Below are 27,540 nucleotides of genomic sequence, written 5' to 3'. Positions count from 1 at the left end.
ACTAGCCAAGTAAAATAAGTTAGAGTAGCTTAAAAAACACTTCCTGTTTGAAAACAAAATATATTAACGAAGGTCCGTGCTGATGTTGTAACGTTGAAACATGGAGCGATTACTTTTCAATGTGTTTAGTTTAATTGTGCTATTAGTATGTTGGCCAAAAAATACGAGTAAGTAAAAATAACAAGTAGCTAGCGTTTGGTTTAATAGTGCTTTTAATACTGTCAAAAGGTGCGGATATGTTAAACTAGATGTTATCCAGTATTTTAACATTTCGAAATAGGCAGCATTAATTGTATACGTGTTGGTTACTTTAATTGGAATTCTTTAGTAATGCTCTTATTTGGAATTATAACAAGTGTAGTACTGACAACTGTTATTGTTTATATGGTATTCAAAGTTCATCGCTAATTCAATATAATATTATTGGAACAGTATTCCCGGTTCAAAAAGCATTGAATTGCTGTAACAACTCGGCCATCTTTAAACTAACAAGAGTTGGTCAAAAGAAAGTTGAATGCTACCCGGAATATGTACTCAAAACTAAACTTTCATGTCGACTAAAATAGCAAAACAACGAAACGCTTATTAAGAAATCGCATAAGATAGAATAATGAATCCCAAAGTACTAATGTATTATATCAATATATGTATTTAATACCACTTTTATTCATTTCATGATAGTTTGTTGAAGTAATTTCAGGAATATAATTATGAAGTCTGTGAAATATTAAAAATGCCATACTTTCAAAACTCATTTCAGATATACGTATTCATGATTGTTTCATTCTCAATTAATATCAATCAAGAAGGGGTAAATATAACAATGTGTAATGTTTTGTTTGCTCCGGGCCCGAAACTGTGGGTGAGTGAAAATAATAATCGGCTTGTAATTTTTTACCTTTCGGTATAGGCATTATTAATGTTGTACGTATTTCATGTAAACCTTTAGAAATTTTGTTGTATTTACAACCAAATAAAGATACGATACTTGATTAGTTTTATTATCTTAAAATAGATTGGTCGACCTATATTCATTGTTAAGATATTCTTCATTGCATAACTGTTTCACTTTCTATTTTTAATCCAGTCGGAAGAAAAGACAATAAATAACATAAAGACTTCCTGTTAAAAAAAGAAATACTATTGAAGAAGTTCCGTGCTTGCATAAGGGCCCTGCAAGATGGACCGATCTCTTTAAAATATGTTTGGTTTAATGGTGCTATCAATATGTTGATAAAAATGTGTGCTGTTTTTTATGAAATATCTTCAACTTCGTTCAAAAAATGACGTTTACAATGAACTGTGCTTTGAAAGTATGTTTCGTTTATGTGAAGTGATTAACTCTCGGTGGCAAATGTGCCCTCGTAAGAAATCTTATCGCAGGTTCAAAATTGAACGGTACCCGTGGGCATTTTATATGAAATAATATGGGCAACTATTCATTTGCCCCTCCCCCCCACCCACGCCTTGGGGTATTTTTGATATTGTTGTGTAATAGTAAATAATTGACAAATAAAAAATCAAGTTTGGTTATTTCATATATTTTGTATTTTGGGACGCACGTTGTGTCAAAATGGACTGCATACAATTTTTAATACATTTAGTTGCTCTCAAACTCCTTTTTTAACTAATACTTTGCCTGTTATCAACTTAAATCACATTCTTAGTTCTTATTGTTGTTTTAGGTTGAAACATGAATTATTGCAGTTTAAATGTTATTTGACAGTATGACCTAACCTAAATAAACATACTTTATTATATCCCTGAAACATTGCAACATGGTATTACAAACTGGATAGGAGTGGTTTTAAATATTTATGCAAAAGGCTACAGAAACATGCTCAGTAGCAATAAGTTTAAATTCCTATATAGATACCGTACGTTAGTCATAATAGCTGCAGTATTGTGATTATATTTTGCAAAAACATATTGGCATTCAGTGCCTCAACTGGCATAAAAACTCGCCCAAAAATAACCAAGGGGCAAATTTTGCCCATGAGGCTACATTGCCGATGATTAAGTTGTTCGGCATCTAAACGCCGCAACAGTATATATCGCCCGTATTATACAATTTTAATAACATAAGTTAATAACCTGTATTCAATTGAAGCTCAGACGCAAAATATATAACTCTGTTGCAAGAATGGAGGCACACCACTGTATTATAAGTAAATTCACCAACGAAATTGACCATTCCGATTCAAACAAAGACATTAAAAAAAGATTGTTTTTAAACGACATATTCAAAACGGTATCATACATTTATTTATTTCGAATTCATATCTTTCTTTAGTCATTCCCCCACTTCCGTCAACTCCTTTAAAAGTTCAAAGTCATATTAAAAGATACGTGTAATCGTGTATAACCTAAAAGTTTATATTTGCATTAAAGGCCATATTTTTTAATGAAGTTGATTAAAGTTTCATAGGACAAAAGAAATACATATATAATGAAGTGGGGAAAGCCTTTCTTGGATACGTAAGAATTTCTTAAAAGGAAGCCGTACGTGTCTTAGGAAGAGGTTGTAATGAATGCTTCAGACAAGAAAACGAAAACAAAACGAACTGGAATATTGTTTATAGAGCATATATTAATCAAACTATTTCAGAAGGTCAAAGTTCGGGCCATCTGGCGATCAGTACTGTGATGCAAGGTCCTACCACAGCCGGCAACACACACGTTTCCATAGCATCCTTTCAAACTGTCCATGACAGTACGAACGTCTCATTAACTGACCGAATCGGCTTTTTCTCGTCCTACAGCCATGCAATCTTGAGTCTTGACGTCGACGTCAACAGGAAGAAGCTGTATATCTATGACCGATACATGGCTGCCATTTACATGATGAGTAACTTTACGACTGATATGGCTATTGGTAATTTCTCTTGGAGCCTACTTCATGCCGGTGTTTCAAGGGGATTTGTGAAGTTGGCTGTTGACTGGATTTCCAACAACTTATATTGGACTGATCCCATGTATCGCTGGATTGCTGTACAATCGCTGGACAATGACGGAATGTTCAAAATATTATTTCATTCGGATCTTAAATTTCCTTTGGGAATTGCTGTAGACCCAATTCACAAGTGAGTGGTTTTTAATTATCCGTTAATAATTCAAATAAAATGCGGGGACTAACCGATTAGCTTTAACGATATTTTTAAAAGCACAAATATCATATATGAAAGCCAATATAATAGAAAAAAGATACCCATACACATTCAAAATTTGGCCTGATGCATAATACTCTCACACATTTGTGACAAATGCATCAAAGCAGAATACCTGTTTGTTTGTTTTTTCTTGAACATAATTTGACTATATATAATGTGTTTCTTTTTGCTCTACCATCCATCGCAGAAACAAAATGGCGATTGAATATTATAGCAATAGTAATGTTAAATACATTTAAAATAATATGCGGGCTCATTGTAAACATGTAGCTATTTTCATATTATTATTCAATTGCTCAATCTGCTACTATGTAAAATAAGCAGAAAAAATGATAACACAATAAACAGTATGTAAAACATAATTCTTTCCTGTTATATTAAAGGCGACATTTTTATTCGATGAAGCGATATACGATAATATATTTTATAAATCATTTTTATCATATTTGCTTTGCCTGACATAAGTCTATACAGTAAGAAAACATTTAACCTCGTAAGTATGTACATCATCAAATTGATTTTTCAACAGAATCATTACGTAGTGTTTACCGTTTTCAGCTATTTGTTCTGGAGCGATGCAGGATCAACTCCTAAAATTGAACGATCAACACTGACCGGATCTGATCGTAAAGTTATCGTCTCTACCGGAATCCTGTATCCAACAGCAATCGACGTCGACATCGCTAACTCTAAAATATTTTGGACGGACGCAAGCCGGGATACAGTTGAGATGGCTAGCTTCACCGGCTCGGGCAGAAAAACTGTCAGAAGATTATCTCATACATATTTCTACGATATTGCACTATTTCAGGTAGTAAATGAATTACCCATTATCTATTCTAGTGCAGTGTAAGCTATTAGACGCATCTTGATCTAGTTTAATACCACTTATACCAAAGACCAATACTTCACGGTAACGTTTGCTATGTCACATGTCATTTCCGTTATATTGTTGTCGTGTCACAGTTCATAGTCTTAGTTGCGTCCTTTTTGTTATCTTGTAGTGCTGTGTCACACTTCACGGTCTTAGTTGTTGTGTGATAGTTGTCTTGTAGCGCCGTGTTATATATTTAACGGTCTTGGTTGTGTAATTTTCATTATTTTGTAGTGCCGTGTCGCACTTCAAGGTCATTGTGTAATGATTGCAATCTTGTAGCATCATGTCACGCTTTAAGTTCTTGCTGTGCAATTGCTGTTTATAGTAGCGCCGTGTCATACTTTATGGTCTAAGTTGTGTAATGATTGTTGTTTTGTAGCACCGTGTCACAAATCAAGGTCGAAGCTTTTTTATGATTGTAATCTTTTAGCGCCGTGTCACACTTTAAGGTATTAAATGTGTAATTGTTTTATAGAGTAGCGCCTTGTCACCCTTCACGGTGTTATATAAGTACGTAATGTGTTCTTTCTTCTAGCGCTGTGTCTCTTGTTAAGGCACATTTGATGTCCCTTGGCTTGTATTACATTGCGTTATATATAAAATATATTTGTACTTTTAATAATCTGAACTTTATGAATACTACAATGCAATGTTCAACGATGCAAATTAAACCATCGATTGTCATATCGATTTTAGGACACTATTTTCGTCACGTCATTCTACTCGGAGAGCAAGAACCAGATAATAATTATGAACAAAACCACGGGTGAACTGGACAACAACCTACCCTATTTTTACCTGACACATCCTGACGTTAGCTTGGAAGTCATAGCGGTATCAGTGGTGTCGCAGGCAATACAGCCTTTGATTACAGGTAGGTCAAATGCGTACTGCTGTTATAGCTATTGGTTTGAATAATTCTATGAGACTATCGTAAACAAATGCAAACAAAGTTGTAAAAAATATCCTCCTAACATGCATTGAACAAGACTGTTTTCTCCACCGTATCTGTAACTTAACAGGTATCACATACCTTTATCACGGGTCAGTCAAATACATATCGCTGCTATATATAATGGTTTGATAATATTTTATAATGGTAGAAAGCTGTTGTTAATACCACAGTAAGCAACGCCTTTATCATTATGTTTGAGTCAACTACTAAATGCTATCATAAATAATTGTTGTTGTTTTTAAAATTCTCTTGATTTTCCTTAAACCGTTCTCGGTCGTGTCGTTGTACGTGATGTCGCTATCAAAATACCAACAATTAATTAATTACGTATTATTGTTATAAATAACGGCTTGAAATGTTGAGAAACGGAAAAGAATCTATGACCAAATCGAATAAAATCATATTTTCAATAATTCGTATGCAAGCTAGCAAAATCGAGTTATTTTGTCGGATTAAAACTTGAGTATACTTCAACCATGTGCTTAATATATTGCGTATTTTGTTTAAGATTTGTAATGCATACCTTATACACTGTCCTTTAAAAGAGCTTTATATATCATTTCAATGGGCCACAGTCGAATGCTGAATTATATACTTACATGTCTCGTTTGGCTGCTCTATATTGAATATCTATAGAGCGTGAAATCCATTTATTATACAAATAGGAAGATGGTTTCATATTTACATACACTGCCTTGATAAGTCGCTTACTTCCTTTTTATATTATCTCCTTCGCTGAGTGGTGAATATTCGGTGATTAATAACAAATATCTGTGGTGCGTGTTAATAGTTTAAGGTATCTGACCTTCACATAGGTGAATTTTGGAAAACTGGTGACTCTTCATTTAATTGTTTAAAAGGGCTTTGTGTGCAGATAAGGACAATGTAAAGAAAAACCGCAAATAATAAAACAGATAAAAATAATAAGTGTTGTTTTCTTAAGTTTTATAGATAACAATATAATTATGTTATAACGTTTTAATTTCAGATAAAATGTGGAGCGAATAAAACAAACTCTAATCACTTTATGCATGGTATACTTTTCTGTATTACTTTTTCATATTAGTACTTTAAAAGCAAATAATTGCAGAACTATTTTCACCAAAAAATGGAAACAAATTGATGAAAACATACATATTATGCAAACTACATTGTGAAGTGTAACAGTAAACATTTTATCCCAAGGACAGCATGGACACATGCGCAGTTAAGAACATATTTAGCGATCAATACAAAAGTGTAAATATTGTGTGTAACCGGGTATTTGATATGTGTATAGCGGCACTTATACTATCTCGCTTAAAAGATAGCGTTTATAGCGACGCGGTAGAGTCTGCTGAGCAAAAGGTCGTGGGTTCGAACCCCGACAGCTGCACGTAGCAATTTGTGCAGTCTGTTACATTCGGCGCCCAACCAGGGACCCGTGTTGCACGATAAACTTCAAGGTCATTGGAAATTGACCTTTGTCTCCGAAATTCGAGGACGAATTTCAAAATGGAGGGGATATGGGTTTGAGATATAGCCCACAAGATTACATTTTGCACCCCGCCTTAATAAATTGTGCATATACCGTGACTACCAAAATATATTAGTAAAAAGTGTTTACTGCCATGACAGGATAATTAGTATTCACACTGAAGCCAAACATACATAACGGAACGGAACACCTTGGAAACACTCACACTAGCTATAATAAATCACCTGGTTTGATGATCATTCACTATATTTGTAGGTACACACTGTCAATGCCTTCTCGGACTATATACATTGTGGCAAAATGACACATCACTAAAGTGGTTGTCCAATTTTTACAAATAATATATTTCACTATTTGAGGTATTTTATTATTTGTGTGAGTGTGTGTGTGTGTGTGTGGTTGGGTGGGGTGGGGGTGGGGGACAGCAATCAATTTTAAACTTCAAGAGAACATGCGAACATACCTACACAACTTAGCAAATACCTTTTGCATCAGTCAATTCTTTGCAGACCACTGTGCCAGTAATCCTTGCAGCGATATCTGTGTGAGTGGCCAAGCCGCGTACAACTGTCTGTGTCGAGAGGGCTTCCTGTTTCAAAACAGCGTCTGTGTTGGTATGGACTCTCTTTTATAACCGTTTTTAAACTGTGTGTGCCGGAAAGGCTACCTACTACAAGTCAGCGACGGTATAAGCACGTGCTGTCGTTACTTCTGTTGTATAATGAAGTATATGCCTCAAAGTTTTAGCTGTTTGAGTCGCGAGGATTTTCGTCTTCAAGACGAAATATGTTGAATAAAGCTATAATATATTAGTTACTAAACAGCGATACAATAACAGTTAGTAGCTCAGTGTGATGATACCAATTGGCCCTAAGCCTATACGATATACGCGATCATTGATTAAATTGTCACAATTTGAGTAAGTTTAAAACCAATTGAAAAATATTTTCAAAACATACCATCCTATTTAAGGGTTAAGTAATAAAATAAAACAATCTCATTTCTGCACTTATTAAATAATAAATTAAAATGATACACACATCCAAGTATGTTGATCGACTTTTGTACCAAACGATTGTGCACAGCTTCCTAGTCTTATTAATTGCAGTAACCTTTTGCAAATTCGTGCAGTTGTTGCATTCTTATTTACATTCATTCTTTATATTTAAGTAAGATTTGAAAACATTACCTGGAAAGTCAGATATACTGTCTGATGAATATTTTTCATTCGTAAAACAATTAATTTAATTGGATTGTTAATTACTTGTACCTACCTTGGTTATCTACCTTCAAGATGGCGTCCGTGGCATATTCGTTCACAAATCAAAAAGGGTCATACGCAGTCACCTCCCATGACGAGCTAAGAAACCCTAATCCTTTACACCATGCACAAAACAGCTTCATGTCATTAAGTTTTATTTTGAACAAATATCTTCTTTACTAATTGAAATACGTCAAATAAGTTCGTATGCCACAGGATGTGGTGGTGGTGGTAGTGGTTAATGTACGGCAAATGCAAGTAACCGCAGTGTGGAGTTCGAATATGTGCAAACATCTGATAGCAATGTTGAGTTAATGATCTAGTATATTTATGATCCGGTATATCTATATAATGATTTTATATTACAGAAGACGCAGGTCCCCTTCATCGCGGGTTAGTATGGTCAACACCGACGGCCGTGTGTATTGCGGATATAAGAGGTATCAACGACCAAGAATGGTACATAAAGGCGAACAAGACATGTAAATATGGCGTTGGCACTGCAATTTCTCATATCGTTGTTGGTATGTATACAGTCTCATTTTCAACAAAACGTTGATTCATTTTTACATGCCTATTAGAAAACAGCTTTCAATTTATCAAAGTGTCTCATTAAATGAGTAAATTAAACGCGTATGAAACACATTCAAGCTTGGCGAAGTATGTCAAAGATAGAATGATCGCAAATATATACCTAGATATACGAATGAGAAACAACTAGCTTTAGAAAAATGTCATCTTAATTACCGTGCATAAAAACGGTATTAACAAGAAAAAATTGCTTGCAGATTCGCATGGTCGTAAAATCATTTACGCAGACACTAATAGTGTAAAGGCTATGAACGTTGACGACATGCGTATTGTAGTGACGCTTTTTACTGCCACAGAGACAGTAACAGGTATGAAGTGTGGTTCCTTTATTCGATTATGTAATTATCTGTGTGAAATGATTATGCACTCAGCTAAAACTAATGCTGAACATAAATTCATTACAAAATAAATATATCCATATAGTTTTTGTTAAACGTGTTTATATGTTGTCATTAATTTAAGTAATAATTTAAATTATACAGTCACGCACTTGTCTCGTGCAAATTTTAGAATGAGTTATAACTGAAAGTTATTTTCTGAACAACGCACGTCAAAGCATCTAGTGCATTTCAGCGTAGTTCACATGTTCTATATTGTGTTGAAATTATTTATATTACCTGTATCAGGTCTTGCCGTCGATTGGAGAGACGGGAACGTGTATTGGTGCCAAGGAAAATCACATGGCGCTGGGCAAATCTGGGTCTTCTCACAAACAGATAGCACGTCATATAAACTGGTCGACAATCTTGACAACGTGAAATCAATAAGCATTGTTCCACTACAAAGGTTTCTCTTCATATGACACATTCCCATTGTATAAACATTATCGCCATCACTCATATTTGAATTTAAACTCGGAATGATAATTACATTGTAAAGGTGTTAGTAAGAGAAATATATCGATAAAATGCAAGAAATATATATTTAAACGACAATAGCTGTTTCAAATTATATGAGATTGTTGTTGCCGTACACACCGTCTAAAAAAAGTATTTTAATTTTATAAACGTAGCTAAACTACTTGAAATATCTTTTTTAAAGAAAACGTTCCTTTTGGCTATTATAAGCTTTTGTTGTATTTGCCTCTGAGTGTGTTTAATGGTAACATGTAACTCTACCTTGCCCTTGCTAGTGCCATGGTGTGGATAGCCGGTGGAGATATCGAGAGGCAAATCTTCAAATCTCAGCTTGATGGCACGGACGTACAAGTTTTAGTCAACAAAGACAATCTTACGTCTGCGGTGGATCTGACCGTCGATCTTGATAAAAACCTGTAAGCTTTTTGTTTATTTACGTTTATTTTTTAGAAATGCACCCACTATAAATTGACCCGCATGACCTTAAAAGACCTTATTCTATGTATAGGCTGTCTGCTTCCAACGTCAGCTTCCACAATCCGCATACGATAAGAAAGATCAGGTTAAATATCGAGGGGTCTATTAAATGTTGCCGAATCCTGATGCGCATCCGATGTGAGGGATTGCGGACAAAACGTGGCCATAATTGGCCTGAAAACAGACATAAACTATTTATCAAAATAAAAATGTTTGTGGAGAAATAGCTTCTTTCTTTTCGCTATTTGAGCGTTTCGTTTACATTTGAAATGAAACATTTTAATACAGTCCATTTTATGATTGCATATAAAACATCTGCATATGGAAATAAAAGATAATATCTCCGGATATTGCAAATAAATGACTTTCCAACTATCACATGATATTTCTCCCACGAAAAATCGGGTTACTTTATTTAGTTTGCAATAACATGCAATACGGTATCCATTTTGACATGCATATCAGAAACACGAGTGTATTCAGCTTTGTCATGTAAAACAGGCATATGCGTAACACGAGAACGGGCAGCTTGATCATGTAATACAAGCGTATGCGTAACACGAGTGCGGAGAGCTTGATCATGTAAAAATCGTTATATGAGTAACACGAGTGTATTCAGTTTTGTCATGTAAAACCGGCGTATGCATAGCACGAGTGTGGGCTACTTGATCATGTAATACCGGCATATGCATAACACGAATGCATGAAGCATGATAAGGTAAAATCGGCATATGAGTAACGCGAGTGCGGGAAGCTTGATCATGTAATACCGGCCAATGCGTAACGCGAGTGCGGGCATCTTGATTATGTTAAACCGGAATATGCGTAACGCGAGTGCGGGCATCTTGATTATGTTAAACCGGCATATGCGTAACGCGAATGCGGGCATCTTGATTATGTTAAACCGGCATATGCGTAACGCGAGTGCGGGCATCTTGATTATGTAAAACCGGCATATGCGTAACGCGAGTGCGGGCATCTTGATTATGTTAAACCGGCATATGCGTAACGCGAGTGCGGGCATCTTGATTATGTTAAACCGGAATATGCGTAACGCGAATGCGGGCATCTTGATTATGTTAAACCGGCATATGCATAACGCGAGTGCGGGCATCTTGATTATGTTAAACCGGCATATGCGTAACGCGAGTGCGGGCATCTTGATTATGTAAAACCGGCATATGCGTAACGCGAGTGCGGGCATCTTGATTATGTTAAACCGGAATATGCGTAACGCGAATGCGGGCATCTTGATTATGTTAAACCGGCATATGCGTAACGCGAGTGCGGGCATCTTGATTATGTCAAACCGGCATATGCGTAACGCGAGTGCGGACATCTTGATTATGTAAAACCGGCATATGCGTAACACGAGTGCGGGCATCTTGATTATGTAAAACCGGCATATGCGTAACACGAGTGCGGGCATCTTGATTATGTAAAACCGGCATATGCGTAACACGAGTGCGGGCATCTTGATTATGTAAAACCGGCATATGCGTAACGCGAGTGCGGGCATCTTGATTATGAAAACCGGCATATGCGTAACACGAGTGCGGGCATCTTGATTATGTAAAACCGGCATATGCGTAACGCGAGTGCGGGCATCTTGATTATGTTAAACAGGAATATGCGTAACGCGAGTGCGGGCATCTTGATTATGTAAAACCGGCCTATGCGTAACACGAATGCGGGAAGCTTGATAAGGTAAAATCGGCATATGAGTAACGCGAGTGCGGGAAGCTTGATCATGTATTACCGGCCTATGCGTAACGCGAGTGCGGGCATCTTGATTATGTTAAACCGGAATATGCGTAACGCGAGTGCGGGCATCTTGATTATGTTAAACCGGCATATGCGTAACGCGAGTGCGGGCATCTTGATGATGTAAAACCGGCATATGCGTTACGCGAGTGCGGACATCTTGATTATGTAAAACCGGCATATGCGTAACACGAGTGCGGGCATCTTGATTATGTAAAACCGGCATAATTTGAGTAACGCGAGTGCGGGCATCTTGATAATGTAAAACCGGCATCTGCGTAACGCGAGTGCGGACATCTTGATTATGTTTAACCGGAATATGCGTAACGCGAGTGCGGGCATCTTGATTATGTAAAACCGGCCTATGCGTTACGCGAGAGCGGGCATCTTGATTATGTAAAACCGGTCAGGGCATCTTGATTATGTAAAACCGTCATATACGTAACACGAGTGCGGGCATCTTGATTATGTAAAACCGGTCTATGAGTGACTCGCGTGCCGGCAGCTTGATTATGTAAAATCGGCATATGAGAAACGCGAGTGCTGGCATCTTGATTATGTAAAACCGGATGTGCGTAACACGAGTGCGGGCAGCTTGATTATGTAAAACCGGCGTATGAGTAACACGAGTGCAGGCAGCTTGATTATGTGATACCGGCATATGCGTAACACGAATGCGGGAAGCTTGATCATGTAGTACCGGCATAAGAGTATCACGAGTGTATTCAGTTTTGTCATGTAAAACCGGCGTATGCATAGCACGAGTGTGGGCTGCTTGATCATGTAATACCGGCATATGCATAACACGAATGCATGAAGCATGATAAGGTAAAATCGGCATATGAGTAACGCGAGTGCGGGAAGCTTGATCATGTAATACCGGCCAATGCGTAACGCGAGTGCGGGCATCTTGATTATATTAAACCGGAATATGCGTAACGCGAGTGCGGGCATCTTGATTATGTTAAACCGGCATATGCGTAACGCGAATGCGGGCATCTTGATTATGTTAAACCGGCATATGCGTAACGCGAGTGCGGGCATCTTGATTATGTAAAACCGGCATATGCGTAACGCGAGTGCGGGCATCTTGATTATGTTAAACCGGCATATGCGTAACGCGAGTGCGGGCATCTTGATTATGTTAAACCGGAATATGCGTAACGCGAATGCGGGCATCTTAATTATGTTAAACCGGCATATGCATAACGCGAATGCGGGCATCTTGATTATGTTAAACCGGCATATGCGTAACGCGAGTGCGGGCATCTGGATTATGTAAAACCGGCATATGCGTAACGCGAGTGCGGGCATCTTGATTATGTTAAACCGGAATATGCGTAACGCGAATGCGGGCATCTTGATTATGTTAAACCGGCATATGCGTAACGCGAGTGCGGGCATCTTGATTATGTCAAACCGGCATATGCGTAACGCGAGTGCGGACATCTTGATTATGTAAAACCGGCATATGCGTAACACGAGTGCGGGCATCTTGATTATGTAAAACCGGCATATGCGTAACACGAGTGCGGGCATCTTGATTATGTAAAACCAGCATATGCGTAACACGAGTGCGGGCATCTTGATTATGTAAAACCGGCATATGCGTAACGCGAGTGCGGGCATCTTGATTATGAAAACCGGCATATGCGTAACACGAGTGCGGGCATCTTGATTATGTAAAACCGGCATATGCGTAACGCGAGTGCGGGCATCTCGATTATGTTAAACAGGAATATGCGTAACGCGAGTGCGGGCATCTTGATTATGTAAAACCGGCCTATGCGTAACACGAATGCGGGAAGCTTGATAAGGTAAAATCGGCATATGAGTAACGCGAGTGCGGGAAGCTTGATCATGTATTACCGGCCTATGCGTAACGCGAGTGCGGGCATCTTGATTATGTTAAACCGGAATATGCGTAACGCGAGTGCGGGCATCTTGATTATGTTAAACCGGCATATGCGTAACGCGAGTGCGGGCATCTTGATGATGTAAAACCGGCATATGCGTTACGCGAGTGCGGACATCTTGATTATGTAAAACCGGCATATGCGTAACACGAGTGCGGGCATCTTGATTATGTAAAACCGGCATAATTTGAGTAACGCGAGTGCGGGCATCTTGATAATGTAAAACCGGCATCTGCGTAACGCGAGTGCGGACATCTTGATTATGTTTAACCGGAATATGCGTAACGCGAGTGCGGGCATCTTGATTATGTAAAACCGGCCTATGTGTTACGCGAGAGCGGGCATCTTGATTATGTAAAACCGGTCAGGGCATCTTGATTATGTAAAACCGTCATATACGTAACACGAGTGCGGGCATCTTGATTATGTAAAACCGGTCTATGAGTGACTCGCGTGCCGGCAGCTTGATTATGTAAAATCGGCATATGAGAAACGCGAGTGCTGGCATCTTGATTATGTAAAACCGGATGTGCGTAACACGAGTGCGGGCAGCTTGATTATGTAAAACCGGCGTATGAGTAACACGAGTGCAGGCAGCTTGATTATGTGATACCGGCATATGCGTAACACGAATGCGGGAAGCTTGATCATGTAGTACCGGCATAAGAGTATCACGAGTGTATTCAGTTTTGTCATGTAAAACCGGCGTATGCGTAACACGAATGCGGGAAGCTTGATCATGTAGTACCGGCATAAGAGTATCACGAGTGCGGGAAGCTTGATCATGTAATACCGGCATATGTGTAACACGAGTGCGGGCATCTTGATTATGTAAAATCGGCATATGAGTAATGCGAGTGCGGGCAGCTAGATCATGTAATACCGGCCTATGCATAACACGAGTGCGGGCATCTTGATTATGTAAAACCGGCATTTGAGTAACGCGAGTGCGGGCATCTTGTTTATTTAAAACCGGCATATGCTTAACGCGAGTGCGGGCATCTTAATTATGTAAAACCGGTCTATGCGTTACGCGAGAGCGGGCATCTTGAACATGTAAAACCGGTCAGGGCATCTTGATTATGTAAAACCGTCATATGAGTAACGCGAGAGCGGGCATCTTGAACATGTAAAACCGGTCAGGGCATCTTGATTATGTTAAACCGGCATATGAGTAACACGAGTGCGGGCATCTTGATTATGTAAAACCGGCCTATGCGTAACACGAATGCGGGAAGCTTGATAAGGTAAAATCGGCATATGAGTAACGCGAGTGCGGGATGCTTGATCATGTATTACCGGCCTATGCGTAACGCGAGTGCGGGCATCTTGATTATGTTAAACCGGAATATGCGTAACGCGAGTGCGGGCATCTTGATTATGTTAAACCGGCATATGCGTAACTCGAGTGCGGGCATCTTGATGATGTAAAACCGGCATATGCGTTACGCGAGTGCGGACATCTTGATTATGTAAAACCGGCATATGCGTAACACGAGTGCGGGCATCTGGATTATGTAAAACCGGCATAATTTGAGTAACGCGAGTGCGGGCATCTTGATTATGTAAAACCGGCATCTGCGTAACGCGAGTGCGGACATCTTGATTATGTTTAACCGGAATATGCGTAACGCGAGTGCGGGCATCTTGATTATGTAAAACCGGCCTATGCGTTACGCGAGAGCGGGCATCTTGATTATGTAAAACCGGTCAGGGCATCTTGATTATGTAATACCGTCATATACGTAACACGAGTGCGGGCATCTTGATTATGTAAAACCGGTCTATGAGTGACTCGCGTGCGGGCAGCTTGATTATGTAAAATCGGCATATGAGAAACGCGAGTGCTGGCATCTTGATTATGTAAAACCGGATGTGCGTAACACGAGTGCGGGCAGCTTGATTATGTAAAACCGGCGTATGAGTAACACGAGTGCAGGCAGCTTGATTATGTGATACCGGCATATGCGTAACACGAATGCGGGAAGCTTGATCATGTAGTACCGGCATAAGAGTATCACGAGTGTATTCAGTTTTGTCATGTAAAACCGGCGTATGCGTAACACGAATGCGGGAAGCTTGATCATGTAGTACCGGCATAAGAGTATCACGAGTGCGGGAAGCTTGATCATGTAATACCGGCATATGTGTAACACGAGTGCGGGCATCTTGATTATGTAAAATCGGCATATGAGTAATGCGAGTGCGGGCAGCTAGATCATGTAATACCGGCCTATGCATAACACGAGTGCGGGCATCTTGATTATGTAAAACCGGCATTTGAGTAACGCGAGTGCGGGCATCTTGTTTATTTAAAACCGGCATATGCTTAACGCGAGTGCGGGCATCTTAATTATGTAAAACCGGTCTATGCGTTACGCGAGAGCGGGCATCTTGAACATGTAAAACCGGTCAGGGCATCTTGATTATGTAAAACCGTCATATGAGTAACGCGAGAGCGGGCATCTTGAACATGTAAAACCGGTCAGGGCATCTTGATTATGTTAAACCGGCATATGAGTAACACGAGTGCGGGCAACTTGATTATGTAAAGCCGGCCTATGCGTAACGCTAGTGCGGGCATCATGGCCATGTAATACCGGCATACGCGTTATACGAGTGCGGTCAGCTTGATCATGTAATTTCAACATAGGAGTTACGCGAGTGCGGGCAGCTTGATCATGTGATACCGGCATATGCATTACGCGAGTAAGGGCAGCTTGGCCATGATATACCGGCAAATGCCTTACACGAGTGCGGGCCGCTTGATCATGTAATATCGGCATATGCGTAAGACGAGTGCGGAAAGCTTAATCATGTCATACCGGAATATGTGTCTGAATGCCTTGTTATATCGAATTATATATCCAGCTGTTGTTTTTTTTCCTGGCAAAAAGCATAAATTACTATCTCCTTTCAGGGTATATTATATCAATGACGACTTCATAGAAACCATTCGGCTCGACGGGACCAACCATAAAGTCCTGTCAACACCCAATATCTGGTCTTCTACGTTTTCGCCGTCCAGAATACATACTTATAAGGTAAGCATACATTTGTGTCTACTTATTTAATTTCATCCCTTTTTAAACTGAAATCAACTACTTAAACAAAAACTTCCTGTATATTATATTACATGTTTTATATAATACTGCGGTATACCAAATTTTGTTGATAAGGCTATTTTGATTCAAAATGTATTAGTTGTGTCTCTCTTTCAAAGCTTCTTGGACCCGTGATTTGTGCACAGTAACATGGTATTGTATGATTTAGTATTTAATCAGGTATGCCATCGCGGCCAGCAAAGGCAACAGAGAAAGTGAAACCAGTAAAAAGGCAATAGCAATCGTTATTTGCAACCCGTTTTACAAACGTATTTTGAACAATTATATTCCTGGAAAAAAAATAGTGTCCAACGTCTTTTCCAGTATATCGACTGATCCTGGTATTTTAGAATGTTCACAGAATACAGCAACGGTAGTTTACACTTTACATATAGTAACGACGAATATTCAAGGTAAAGCAAATACTCTTACATTCGGGAATAAATCTCAACAGAGGCTACTTCAAGAGCATTTTTGATGCAATTTAATTATGTTATGCGTCCTAATTTCTATCTAAAACTGACATCGATAACTATAAAAGCACGTTCGGTAAATCCAATAGGCTGTCAAAATACGATCTAGTTCTAAGAATTCAAATAAGAAAAGTTTGCCCGTTTATAGCTCTACAGACGGACGGACGGACGGACGGACACATAGACAGACAGACAGACAGACTGACAGACAATAGATAGATAGATGGATTGGTATTGATAGATGATGCACCTTCGTATTTCAGAATTACCTGTTCATGGTTGATATCAATTTCCCATCATATGAGCGGGAAGTTGACCTTATAGACTTGCTGCATGTGTCGATGGAAGACACACTGTCGACTCTAATCAATGTTACTGACATTGCGATACTGGATATCACTACCCAAGCGCATCTCTACGGTTAATACTGTTTCCTTATTTGATATAAAATTAAAATCCACATTCTATCTGCCATACTACTGATTAAATTAAAAATAAACAAACAAGCAGTTTGACCGTTAAGTATGAACTTGTTTCAACGACAAAAACTACCTCTTTCCTAAACCGCCTTGCAGTTTCATAGTGTCCATTTTCAGCATTCTTGCTTAATCTGTATTTTATTCTTGAATTGCCATATTTTACACTACATATATAATGGTGCTCTATCGATGAGATTGTTTGCTATATTGCATTGAAATAAACAAGCATACCCTATCGGAATATTCTTTAAGTTTTGTCTCCATCTTTAACAGGACCATGCGATGTAGCAAACGGTGATTGTGAACACATCTGTTTACCAATCGGCAGGAATCGCGTATGTCAGTGTGAATACGGCTTTACCCTGGAAGCGAACAAGGAAACATGCTCCTCGCGTAAGTTTTACTTTCAGATGACACCTTATTGTTTCACAAATGAGTTCAAAATAAAAACACCTTAAGCCTAAAAAACGTCTGCTTGATTTTTGATAAACAAAAGCTGAACTTGCTAATTTCATAAAAAGGTTGTGAAACGCTTCTTGGTGGGCTTGTCCCCATATCTTTACATGATGTTTTGTTCTTGTTCCTGTACCCGTATGAGTAAACAGTTGCATAACATAACAGTTCTTTGTGGATATCAATGTTTCGTGTAGACTCATGCTTTTCTCGTGCGTATCTTAATGTTTCAATAATCGTTGAAATATGGTACATAAAATCCCGCTTAACACGTTAGCCTACTCAAATTCACACAGTTTATATGTGACTTCGATATCGACTTGAGGCTTTTAACTTGAACATTGTACATATCTGGATGACGTAGCACTCACACCAGAGCACTTGCCCATGCAAGTAGCCTTTTGCATTCTCTCAAATTTGAAATACCAATACGTTCTTTCTATTTAAGAGCCTCTATTGAACGACTTTCTATTCGTTGTTGATTGGACACACGACAAAATATACCAAGTGTCCTTGGTAAATGGTGAGGCCCGAGGATTAGATTCTGATATGATACAAAACCCGGTCGGACTAGAGTACAACCATCTTACCGGAAAGGTGATCTGGGGAGATACAGGCGACTATCTCTTGCAACAAGTCAACCTCGATGGTACCGATTATGAAGTTTTGGTCGATGTCGGTAAGCAACTATATTACGCCAAAAGTCTGGTTTTATATTATAAACAAATAGTGTTTGAACGATTATATTGAATGTTAAGCTGCTCTAGTTCTTAAGTAGCCATAGTTTGAACCGTGATTTTGGTCAAATTCGGTTAGTGACTTGAAAATATAATACGCAAACGATGCAATTGAAAGTACATATATGTACATATCAGCTTATAATTTATAGCATTAAAACTAAAAAATACGATTTCTTATGTAAAGACATGAATGTATGCCAAGCAAATTATCTACACCTGTGATATGGAAAAGGTTGTTGTTTTAAAATCTTAATAAACCTTAAGGTACAAGTGTTATCGCAATGCATTTTTCCGCACCCATAGGAAGGTCAATTTGGAACACATAATACGAATGACTCCGGATGCAACCTCTGGTACCAAAATAAAAACAAAATTCTTCAATGAATTTTGATCCATTTGTATTGCATACTATTTAGGAAATATAGATTTGTTCATGAATGCTTTTGAACAATGTATAATCGATTATTTTATGTCATAACCTGGCAAGAGGTTGTTTAAAATTTCTAAAGAACAAACAATTATGCACAAGACGACATTCAAACACAACTTATATAATGTTCAAAATTATGAAAGACAAAAACAAATCGCATTTAAAACAAACAATTTAAAAAGACAAACATTCACTAAAGCCATTGTTTTGTCATAATGTTTTTTTTTTAATTGAAATTTGAATGCAAATAAAGATGATGATTCTCAAATAAAAAGCGGTCTAGATTTCCGTACAGATATACAAAAATAAGTCAATGACTTCTTTACATAGTTAGTCTTATAGATGTTTTGAGTTGTAATAACCCCGCATCTTCAGTAATTGGTATATTGTTATACGTAAAGGAATATGCCAAATCGATAAAGACGGCAGTAAGTTGCATTTGTGGTGTGAATTCCATTAATAGACTGTATATATAAATTTATATGAAAAACTAAAGAAACAAGCTCAGTAGGGGAAATATAAAAATAAACCCCGTTTAATGACCCAGGACAAACGTCATAGGCATAGAATACAAAAAAATCGCAAATCAGAAGCATGGATTGGACTTGAAATTCACTTGATACTTTTAGGCGGAATATATATTCCGACGTGTACATAGTACATTGTCTATAAACATATACATATTTCATGAAATATACAAATAACATTCAGTATGTATGATGATATGTATATATAAATAAATATATTAAACATTCACGTGTCAGGTAAATACAAAAAAAAAAAAAACTACAAACAAACAAGACAGAACATCAAACTAACACCAGACAAAAACACAGAATGACCCCCCCCCCCAAAAAAAAAAAAAACAACAACAAAAAACAAACAAACAAAAAAACAACAACAAAAAACAGTAGTAACAAGTAGCATGATCAATTTTACCTGATGTCAATAAAAGAAAACTATTTCGCATATTTAAGGAAGGTATTACGCACATCCCGACCGAATGGCGATTGACTACAGCACGGGAAATATATTTTACACATCTGTAAGGACAGACGACCTCGGATTTTCGGGGATAGCCGTTGTAACGCCAGATGGGGTACATAAGAAAATTGTCAAGTATGGGCAAAACCCACGGGCCATAGCGCTGGACCCGGAACAGGGGTATGCTAGTATTATTAATCTTCAGAATCTGTACTGTCGTTGACATCTAACGAATCTTGCTTTAAATAAAATATTATGGTCACGTTGGAACAAATGTAAGATTGACAGTTAAAAAGTAGGACACTGTACGTGAGTAAAGCTCTTTGTAAAAGCATTAGCTGTATACATATGACAGTAGTATCTATAATTTAGAATTATAATCAATGTTAAAAGTGTATTAAATGTTAGTTCAATAACATTATATCCCGTTATCGAGTCGATACTTCAGAAAGATATGCTAGTGCTTTGAATGCGAATATTTTCTGGCAGTTTAATGTTCTGGACTGACCACGGGACGACGCCTGCTGTCCTAATGCGAGCTAACATGGACGGGTCGGAAATAACCCGCGTATACGACAAGATGTTGTGGCCAAACGGCATTGCAATCAGCAGTAAAGGTTTGCTACATACGCTCATTTGTACCTTAGTAGCTATATTGACTTGTTATTTTGGCAAACTTATTTTGTTTCTATACATCGACGGCTCATATTTTTTATAAAGATTGCCATGTTGACATTTCTTCATGGGTAGTTTTCCGATAACAAGGTTAAAACATCTTTGGCTTTTTATTATCTTCAGCATTCTTCAGGTAAGAAAATTGTTTGCGTAGGTGAGATGAATGCGTGTCCCCAGTCCCTGGAATAAACCTTTTATTTACGGAAAGTGTGTTTGATAGTATCCAACATTTCCGGTAATATTGGCACGCTGTGGTTGGGAAAGCCTCTCAATTCCACGAAACGTGTTGGATATGCCTAGTTACAAGTTTCCGAAATGTCATCGTAAATAATCTCAATCAATGTTTGCACATTTCATGTGTCAATGGCAATCGTCTAACCGAAGCGAAAGGTGAACGCTCAAATACTTAAACTGAGATTTGCTGGGCATTCAGGGCTGAGGCACACATGGTGAGGCACACATGGTGAGGCACACATGGTGCCATATACACTTTTACATTGGTCTTACATCTATTGAAATGAACAATTTTATTCCAGTTTATATTGACAGTCAAATGTCATTACCTCTTGTCCATGCTAGCTGATTCTGATGTTGACCCCAATCATGTTCTCACCGATGACCATTTGGTGAAACTTGTTTCTGTTTAAACTCCTTTTACAGTAACCTCAGACATAGTGCAATCATATTGTTGATTATTTACAGGTAAAGGTAATACCAAATACTTTCAATACAGGATTATGTCCACCAACCCTAACCAAGGCGACCCAGGTTCGATTCCCGGCCTGGGCACATGTAAGTTTGGTTAGTGGTCACCAAGCCGGACAAGTGGGTTTTCTCCGGGTACTCCGGTTTCGCCTATAACACAAGACCACACTCTCTCGCAACATCGTGCCAACGAGAGTGACTTAGTTTAAGCTAACATAACTTTCTTCACAATCGTTGTAAAATATATAATAATTAAACTTACCCTAACAGTTTTCTTTCGTCTTGTTCTTCTAGTCGCTATTCCTTATTGTTCTTATAGTGGCTATTCCGTCTATTCTTGGTCGTTTTCTATTATTCCGCTGTCTATATGTCTATTCCCACACAGTGAACTGAACAGCGAGTTAATCCCAGATGATAATTCTCGGAAATGATTGCTTCATTTTAAAACTTGTTTACATTTCTTTTTAACATAATGCAAATAAACGACCAAGCGGCCGAGCTAGCAAGGTTACATTGTGGCGTAATTTCAATTAGATGATGGAAAAGCCCAACTTACCACCAATTCATATTTGACATAGTCAAAGCTAGACAACCCCCGCCATCTTATTTATTATATAGAGGTATCTCAGTTTCAGTTTGTAGCTTTAATGAAGAACTACACATTATCACATGATAACAATGTACAGTAAGGCAAAGAAACTTGAATATCACAGCAATGGTGTTATGATACAGAAAATCATCAATCAAAACATATAAAGGAAATCGACAATAAAAAAATGCATTAACGAGTATATAGATAAGACAGTTATACACAAAACTGTATAAATAAAATTATACTGAATATACGAAATGTTAGTTGTTTGTTCTTGAGCGCTGTGACATTCATGATTGTGTACTTTCAAAAGTTTTTATCGCGTGTAGTCGGTAATAAGTAATGTGAGATTTTTGTCACAGGCTTGTGTAGGTGTAAACAAGGTCAACGGAAATGCAAAACCCGAAGAAAACGATGTTTGCGTGAGTCGGTAATCGGGTAGATACACATACAAGTAGACAAACAAAAATGTTTCGTCTCCTCTGTAGTAATATGATCCGTCGCTGTACATGAATATATTAAAAAATCCAAATTGAAGAAAAAAGCCTTTCCCTTTTATGCTTTATATTGTTCTGAGTCAGGAATATTGTAGTTCTATTCTCATTAACTAAACTATTCATACGTAGTTTATTTATCCTTGTTTTTCCGGCGATTATCTTACACAGCCAAGACCGTGTATGTAACGGACGGAAATTCTGACCGGATATACGCATGCACGTTCAGCGGCTCGTGCTCCGTGTTTCACGAGGATCCCGGGGCGCATCTCATGGATATCAAGCTGTTGGACGACTACCTGTTTTACTCCGCATGGAACAAAGTGTATGTAGCATTAATCCGTGTTGACTAAATATTTTTATAACTTCACAAACACATAACTGCAAAAATGGCGTCCTCAAATTTTTCTTATACAACTCGAGAAATTTTTATTTGATGCTTGTAGATTACAACATACAATAGTACATTTAAAAGTGTACACGTCCTCCTTGTGATGCCTCGAATAATTTTACCTGATTTAAATTGACCATTACAGGTACATTACACGAATAGATATCCACACTAAGGAGATTGTAAAGTTTGCTGAGAACGCCGAACTTGGAAGACTGGATGCCATCGCCGTGTACAGTTCTTCTTTTTCCATATCAGGTAATTTGGACTTCTCCTGTTCCCCTTAAGTCATGAAATTGAAATATTGGAATATATTGAAAACATTTTTGTCCCTTACGCCGGCTTAATGCCACATGGACATATAATATTGTTCCGTCATGCTTTACACCAAGTAAATACTAAATATAAATTGTTTTATACCCGCCCTTTTTCAATTACACCAGATAACTATCATGCATGATTACAAACTATAGAAGGACCACTAGGCATTTAATGTGTTATGTCTCGAATGCCTTAAGCGCATTATTAAGGATTGAACGTCTATCGATGCAGTCAGTCGTTGTATGAAAACTTTTCGCCAGTTTTCTGTCCAAAAACTCTTATTAAATCTTACTGAGTTTATGTTAAACAAAAACCTTTCCAGTCATAGTTGATAAAGATGTTTATCAAACAATGACAAATAGTTACTTGTTGTTGTTGATATCAACAGCTTTATCTACATTTAAAGACAGTATTATCTGCTTGACTTAACCGTTAAGTATTGCAGTGCTTCAACTTTACAGGCTGGACGTCAAACCTTGTTTGCCTAACTGACCAGAAAACAAGTTAATTATTAATAAACGTCGCTCATTCCAACTTTCGTTACCATTGATATTTCATATTGTTGGGTGTTCGGGGTACTTAGGGTAAGATTTATCGGGCTGGTTTAAATTAAGGACAGAGACATTCAATGGTTAGACAAAACTTGTTAAACTGTAACACCGGTACTATTCAGTAAAAACACCAACTATCGCGATATTTATCTTTAAGACTGTCAGATATACAGTTTATGTTCAAAGTCGTTCCCCCAAAAGTTATCTATAATATGTCCGTGCCTTAGTTTTGCTCCATGTGTTGACACATTAAACTGGCTTTATGACATTCTTTCAATTTATATATGCATACGTGCAACACAAAAGAAAAACACCTTAAAAGTTTACAAGTTATATTTTCATGGACGGATAAAGAATTTTTCAAATAACGTTGAAACAATATACCCTCGATTATCGCGTTAATCTGTGACCGTATATTATATGCCGCTGCGTAAAGTTTATAATTTTTACAATAAAAATGCATTTAAGTTAGCCTTCACTGTCACATTCAACAATATCATTAATGAAAGTTAATAAGTAAAATATCATTAAAAGTTAATGTCTCATTTATATAAAGTTACTATAAATTTGTATAAAATTATGTAAAGCAATGTCTAGCCGTTTTAAGTAATTCAGATATTGCCGCTATAACGTACTTTTACTAGCGTCAAACTTTAAATCAATATTCTCAATAATGCGGCTGCACTCAATAATGCCAAACATTTCTGAACCATGACCCGAAAAATCGCAGCCTTTCTATCCTCGATAAAATGTGTCGATCAAATAATTGATCGAAATGAATCGAAAAGTGAATCGAAAAGTATCGATCAACTTGATCGATCTCAAATGCGATCAAAATTGAAACGTGAATGGCTTAGAGCTGATGTAAACAAGACTGGAATGTAGTATGAATGAGCAAGCTTATTGAATATAACAGTGGTAACTACAAATCACTAACCGTGAAATTATGCGCAGATGTACTTTGTGACTTTGGGCGAAAAGGAAGTGCATGAATGTATACAATAAATTGGCTGACGCAGTGTAAAGGTTCAACATAAAAACGGAGTTTACTTGCAATAAGCGAATAATCTAGGGTAAAACAAATAGTGATTTAAGTACAGTAAACCAGTAAGTGTCAATGTTGAAGCTCCGTATTGTGATGAAACTTAATAGTCAGCTAACACATGGGAAATAGTAAATTTGAAACTTACATGTAATGTAATCGGGTGGGGTTATGCAATAAAACGTTTTAATGTCTATAAAATTTGTGCTACCCCACCTGTGTTTCGAGGATATTGTACTATATTTTATATCACAGGTAAGGTCCATGTTCACTTCATAAATATAAATAATTTGTAACTCTAAGAACATTTAATTAAAGAATACAAATTAATGTGCTGGCCTGTGGTCTATCAATAATATAGGTTCCACTAAATATAACGACGAGTGTCAGAATCTAGAAATAAAACACGTCTCTTTACTTGTATCGCTGATAAACCGATCACCAAAAAGCAATAACAGTTTCATGCGTTGCGTAATGCGTTTGTTGTAGATAGCGCATTAGGAATACCATTATATTGAAATATACATTTAATTAAAATATATAAAATACTAACAATGGACCGATGCGATGAAGTTCTTCGTTTAAATACGGTACTTGCATTTACAAAAATAACCTGTCTACGTGTGTATTATCAGTTACCAGTTCCTGCAGCCCGAACAATGGCAGAGCTGACTGCAGCACACTTTGTCTCCCTCACTTTGATGGATATACGTGCGCATGCGCAGATGGTGTGTCCTTATTACCAGATTGGAAGACTTGCTCGGATGGTAAGATGTACTGTATTCTGAATTATAATCAGTATAAATGAAAGTGTATGCATTGGCCGTTTTTAAAAGAACATACGGTGTCAATACTCGATTTACTTTGTCGTTATAGTTCAAACAACAACTATAAAAACTACTTTGTCCACACCTACCGTGGCAACTACTACTCAAACAACAACGTCAAGCACAACAACTGTCCCTACCAGAACTACGTCTACACCCGTAACAACAACTTCTTCACCGTCGCGGTCCAGTACGAGCGTGCAGGGGACGCCCGCTGCCGCCATTAATGGTGCTTCCATGATCCCATATATTGGCGGTGGTGCTGGAGGTGCTCTTGTGCTCATTGTTGCCGTCGTTATCGTCTGTGCCATCTGCTTTGTGTACGGAATCTTATTTCACAAATAAGTGATGTTAAAAATATAGTTCAACTTTAAGCCATCGTCGAAATTGATTAAATACGAAATTCACATGTATTAGTTATTTGATTAAAATCTTACATCTTGAAAACTTATGGAGATGAAAACAAATGTATGAATGTCTGTCTCTTAAGGCGGAAAAGGCGAGCTGATAGCGGTCCCCGGTACCTGAACGACAATGAAGGGTTCGATCACAGCGCCGTTTTCCAAGGGGCTAGCGTCGAAATTCGCGGGCTTGAGAGTCACGAGTACGAATCCCCACAATATGTAGCGGCAATTAGGCCAACAAAAAATCCGGAATACAGTGCGGTGCGTATTCCCTGATTTTTGTCCAAATAAATCAATTTCTTTTTCAAAATGGAAACTTTATTAAATCTGGTCAAGTTTAAAACATATTATGTAGACATTAACTCCTCGAATAATGACAAAGCCTTATGCATGTCTGTCTATTTCCACTTTGTAGACACAAAGTAACGACTACCTCCACTTCCCCCAACGAGACACCATGTACGATATGATACCTTGCGACATTGCTCCACCACTTCCGTATGAGGCTAACGGGACCGACCCCCAAACCACGCTACCGGAACGCCACTTCAGCACATTGCCGAGCACCACGGAGGTAAGCGCCCTGTCGTTTATTTCCGGCCATACCGAACATTCCAATTATGTGACGCCTTCGGAAACCGGTGACAGCTATGTCGGCTAGATCAGCAACTAGGAACTTGACCGGCGAGAAATGAAAGCTTCTGAATCACTACACATACCATTTCTGGGATGAACTCTACAGCCTAGCGTTGCCGAAACGGCATGCTATATGAGTAACTAAACAATGTAAATGGCATGTTAATCCATTGTACACAAATATGGGGAGGCTTTGGATTAACTTTGATTAAAAAAAAAATGTATATCTCTGTAATACGTTCAATTTTTGGGTATAAAAAATATCGTATTTTTATGTCAACATGTTTGTATAGAGTAAGTATGTACTGAATATTTGTAAACATTTGATGGCGTCAATATGTTATATTGTTTCCATGACGTCATTAGTGAAACCTACAATAGATACCGAACATCTCGAATGTTAACTATATCTTTATAAAGTAATAGGTATTGCATCTCATGAATCAGCTTTTATGACGTGTTCTTAAATATACCGTAAACAGTTCAAGTTTGTTTTTAATTTTAACGCATCATTATCTTTAACTCATTTGACTTTAATGTACTATTCATTTGAACTTTACACAAAATGTATGCTTTTGTTGGTTTGATTATTTAAGTCATCTTATAGTGTGCCCCTTTTCATATATACTATTAATGGTGTGTATATTTTCCCCATGTGCTTGTATTCTTAATAGTGAACATAGAACCATTTGCGTCTTATCTGTTGCTTTACGATCGGTCACGTGTCGTCATATTAAATAATACTTTATTTAAGGAGTTCAGGATTTTTTTATTTCTTGGTAAGCATACTTACATTTTCCCTGGACGATTTGAATAACATTACATATATTATATGATGTTCAATTTTTTTTATCAAATGCTTTTTTTGCAATAAAATAGCGATATAATATCTTC

The 27,540-nt window shown here is 37.7% G+C and overlaps 1 protein-coding gene across 1 annotated transcript; it reads left to right on the top strand.

The window, feature by feature from the left end:
- The first annotated feature begins 46 nt into the window (after positions 1-46).
- LOC128210959 (low-density lipoprotein receptor-related protein 4-like) lies at positions 47-27,540 on the top strand. Its single transcript, XM_052915310.1, has 21 exons — positions 47-167; positions 2,609-3,083; positions 3,729-3,981; positions 4,744-4,921; positions 6,989-7,093; positions 8,109-8,264; positions 8,529-8,639; positions 8,958-9,117; positions 9,464-9,604; positions 16,266-16,389; positions 17,186-17,342; positions 17,675-17,794; positions 18,303-18,533; positions 20,002-20,188; positions 20,498-20,625; positions 22,646-22,799; positions 23,011-23,123; positions 25,415-25,546; positions 25,656-25,926; positions 26,097-26,271; positions 26,426-27,540. Exons 1-21 carry the CDS (start codon positions 101-103, stop codon positions 26,669-26,671), a joined length of 3,684 nt encoding a protein of 1,227 aa, XP_052771270.1. The 5' UTR covers positions 47-100; the 3' UTR covers positions 26,672-27,540.

This window comes from Mya arenaria, chromosome 12 (assembly GCF_026914265.1).
Source record: "Mya arenaria isolate MELC-2E11 chromosome 12, ASM2691426v1".
Lineage (NCBI taxonomy): Eukaryota > Metazoa > Mollusca > Bivalvia > Myida > Myidae > Mya > Mya arenaria.
Note: the sequence above shows the minus strand (reverse complement) of the source record. Positions and strands in the feature narration are given on the sequence as shown.

Coding starts and splice junctions, on each gene's coding strand:
- LOC128210959 (XM_052915310.1), top strand. CDS start 101: ATGGAGCGATTACTTTTCAATGTGTTTAGTTTAATTGTGCTATTAGTA. Junction 3,084..3,728: donor GCTGTAGACCCAATTCACAA/GTGAGTGGTTTT, acceptor TACCGTTTTCAG/CTATTTGTTCTGGAGCGATG. Junction 9,118..9,463: donor AGCATTGTTCCACTACAAAG/GTTTCTCTTCAT, acceptor TGCCCTTGCTAG/TGCCATGGTGTGGATAGCCG.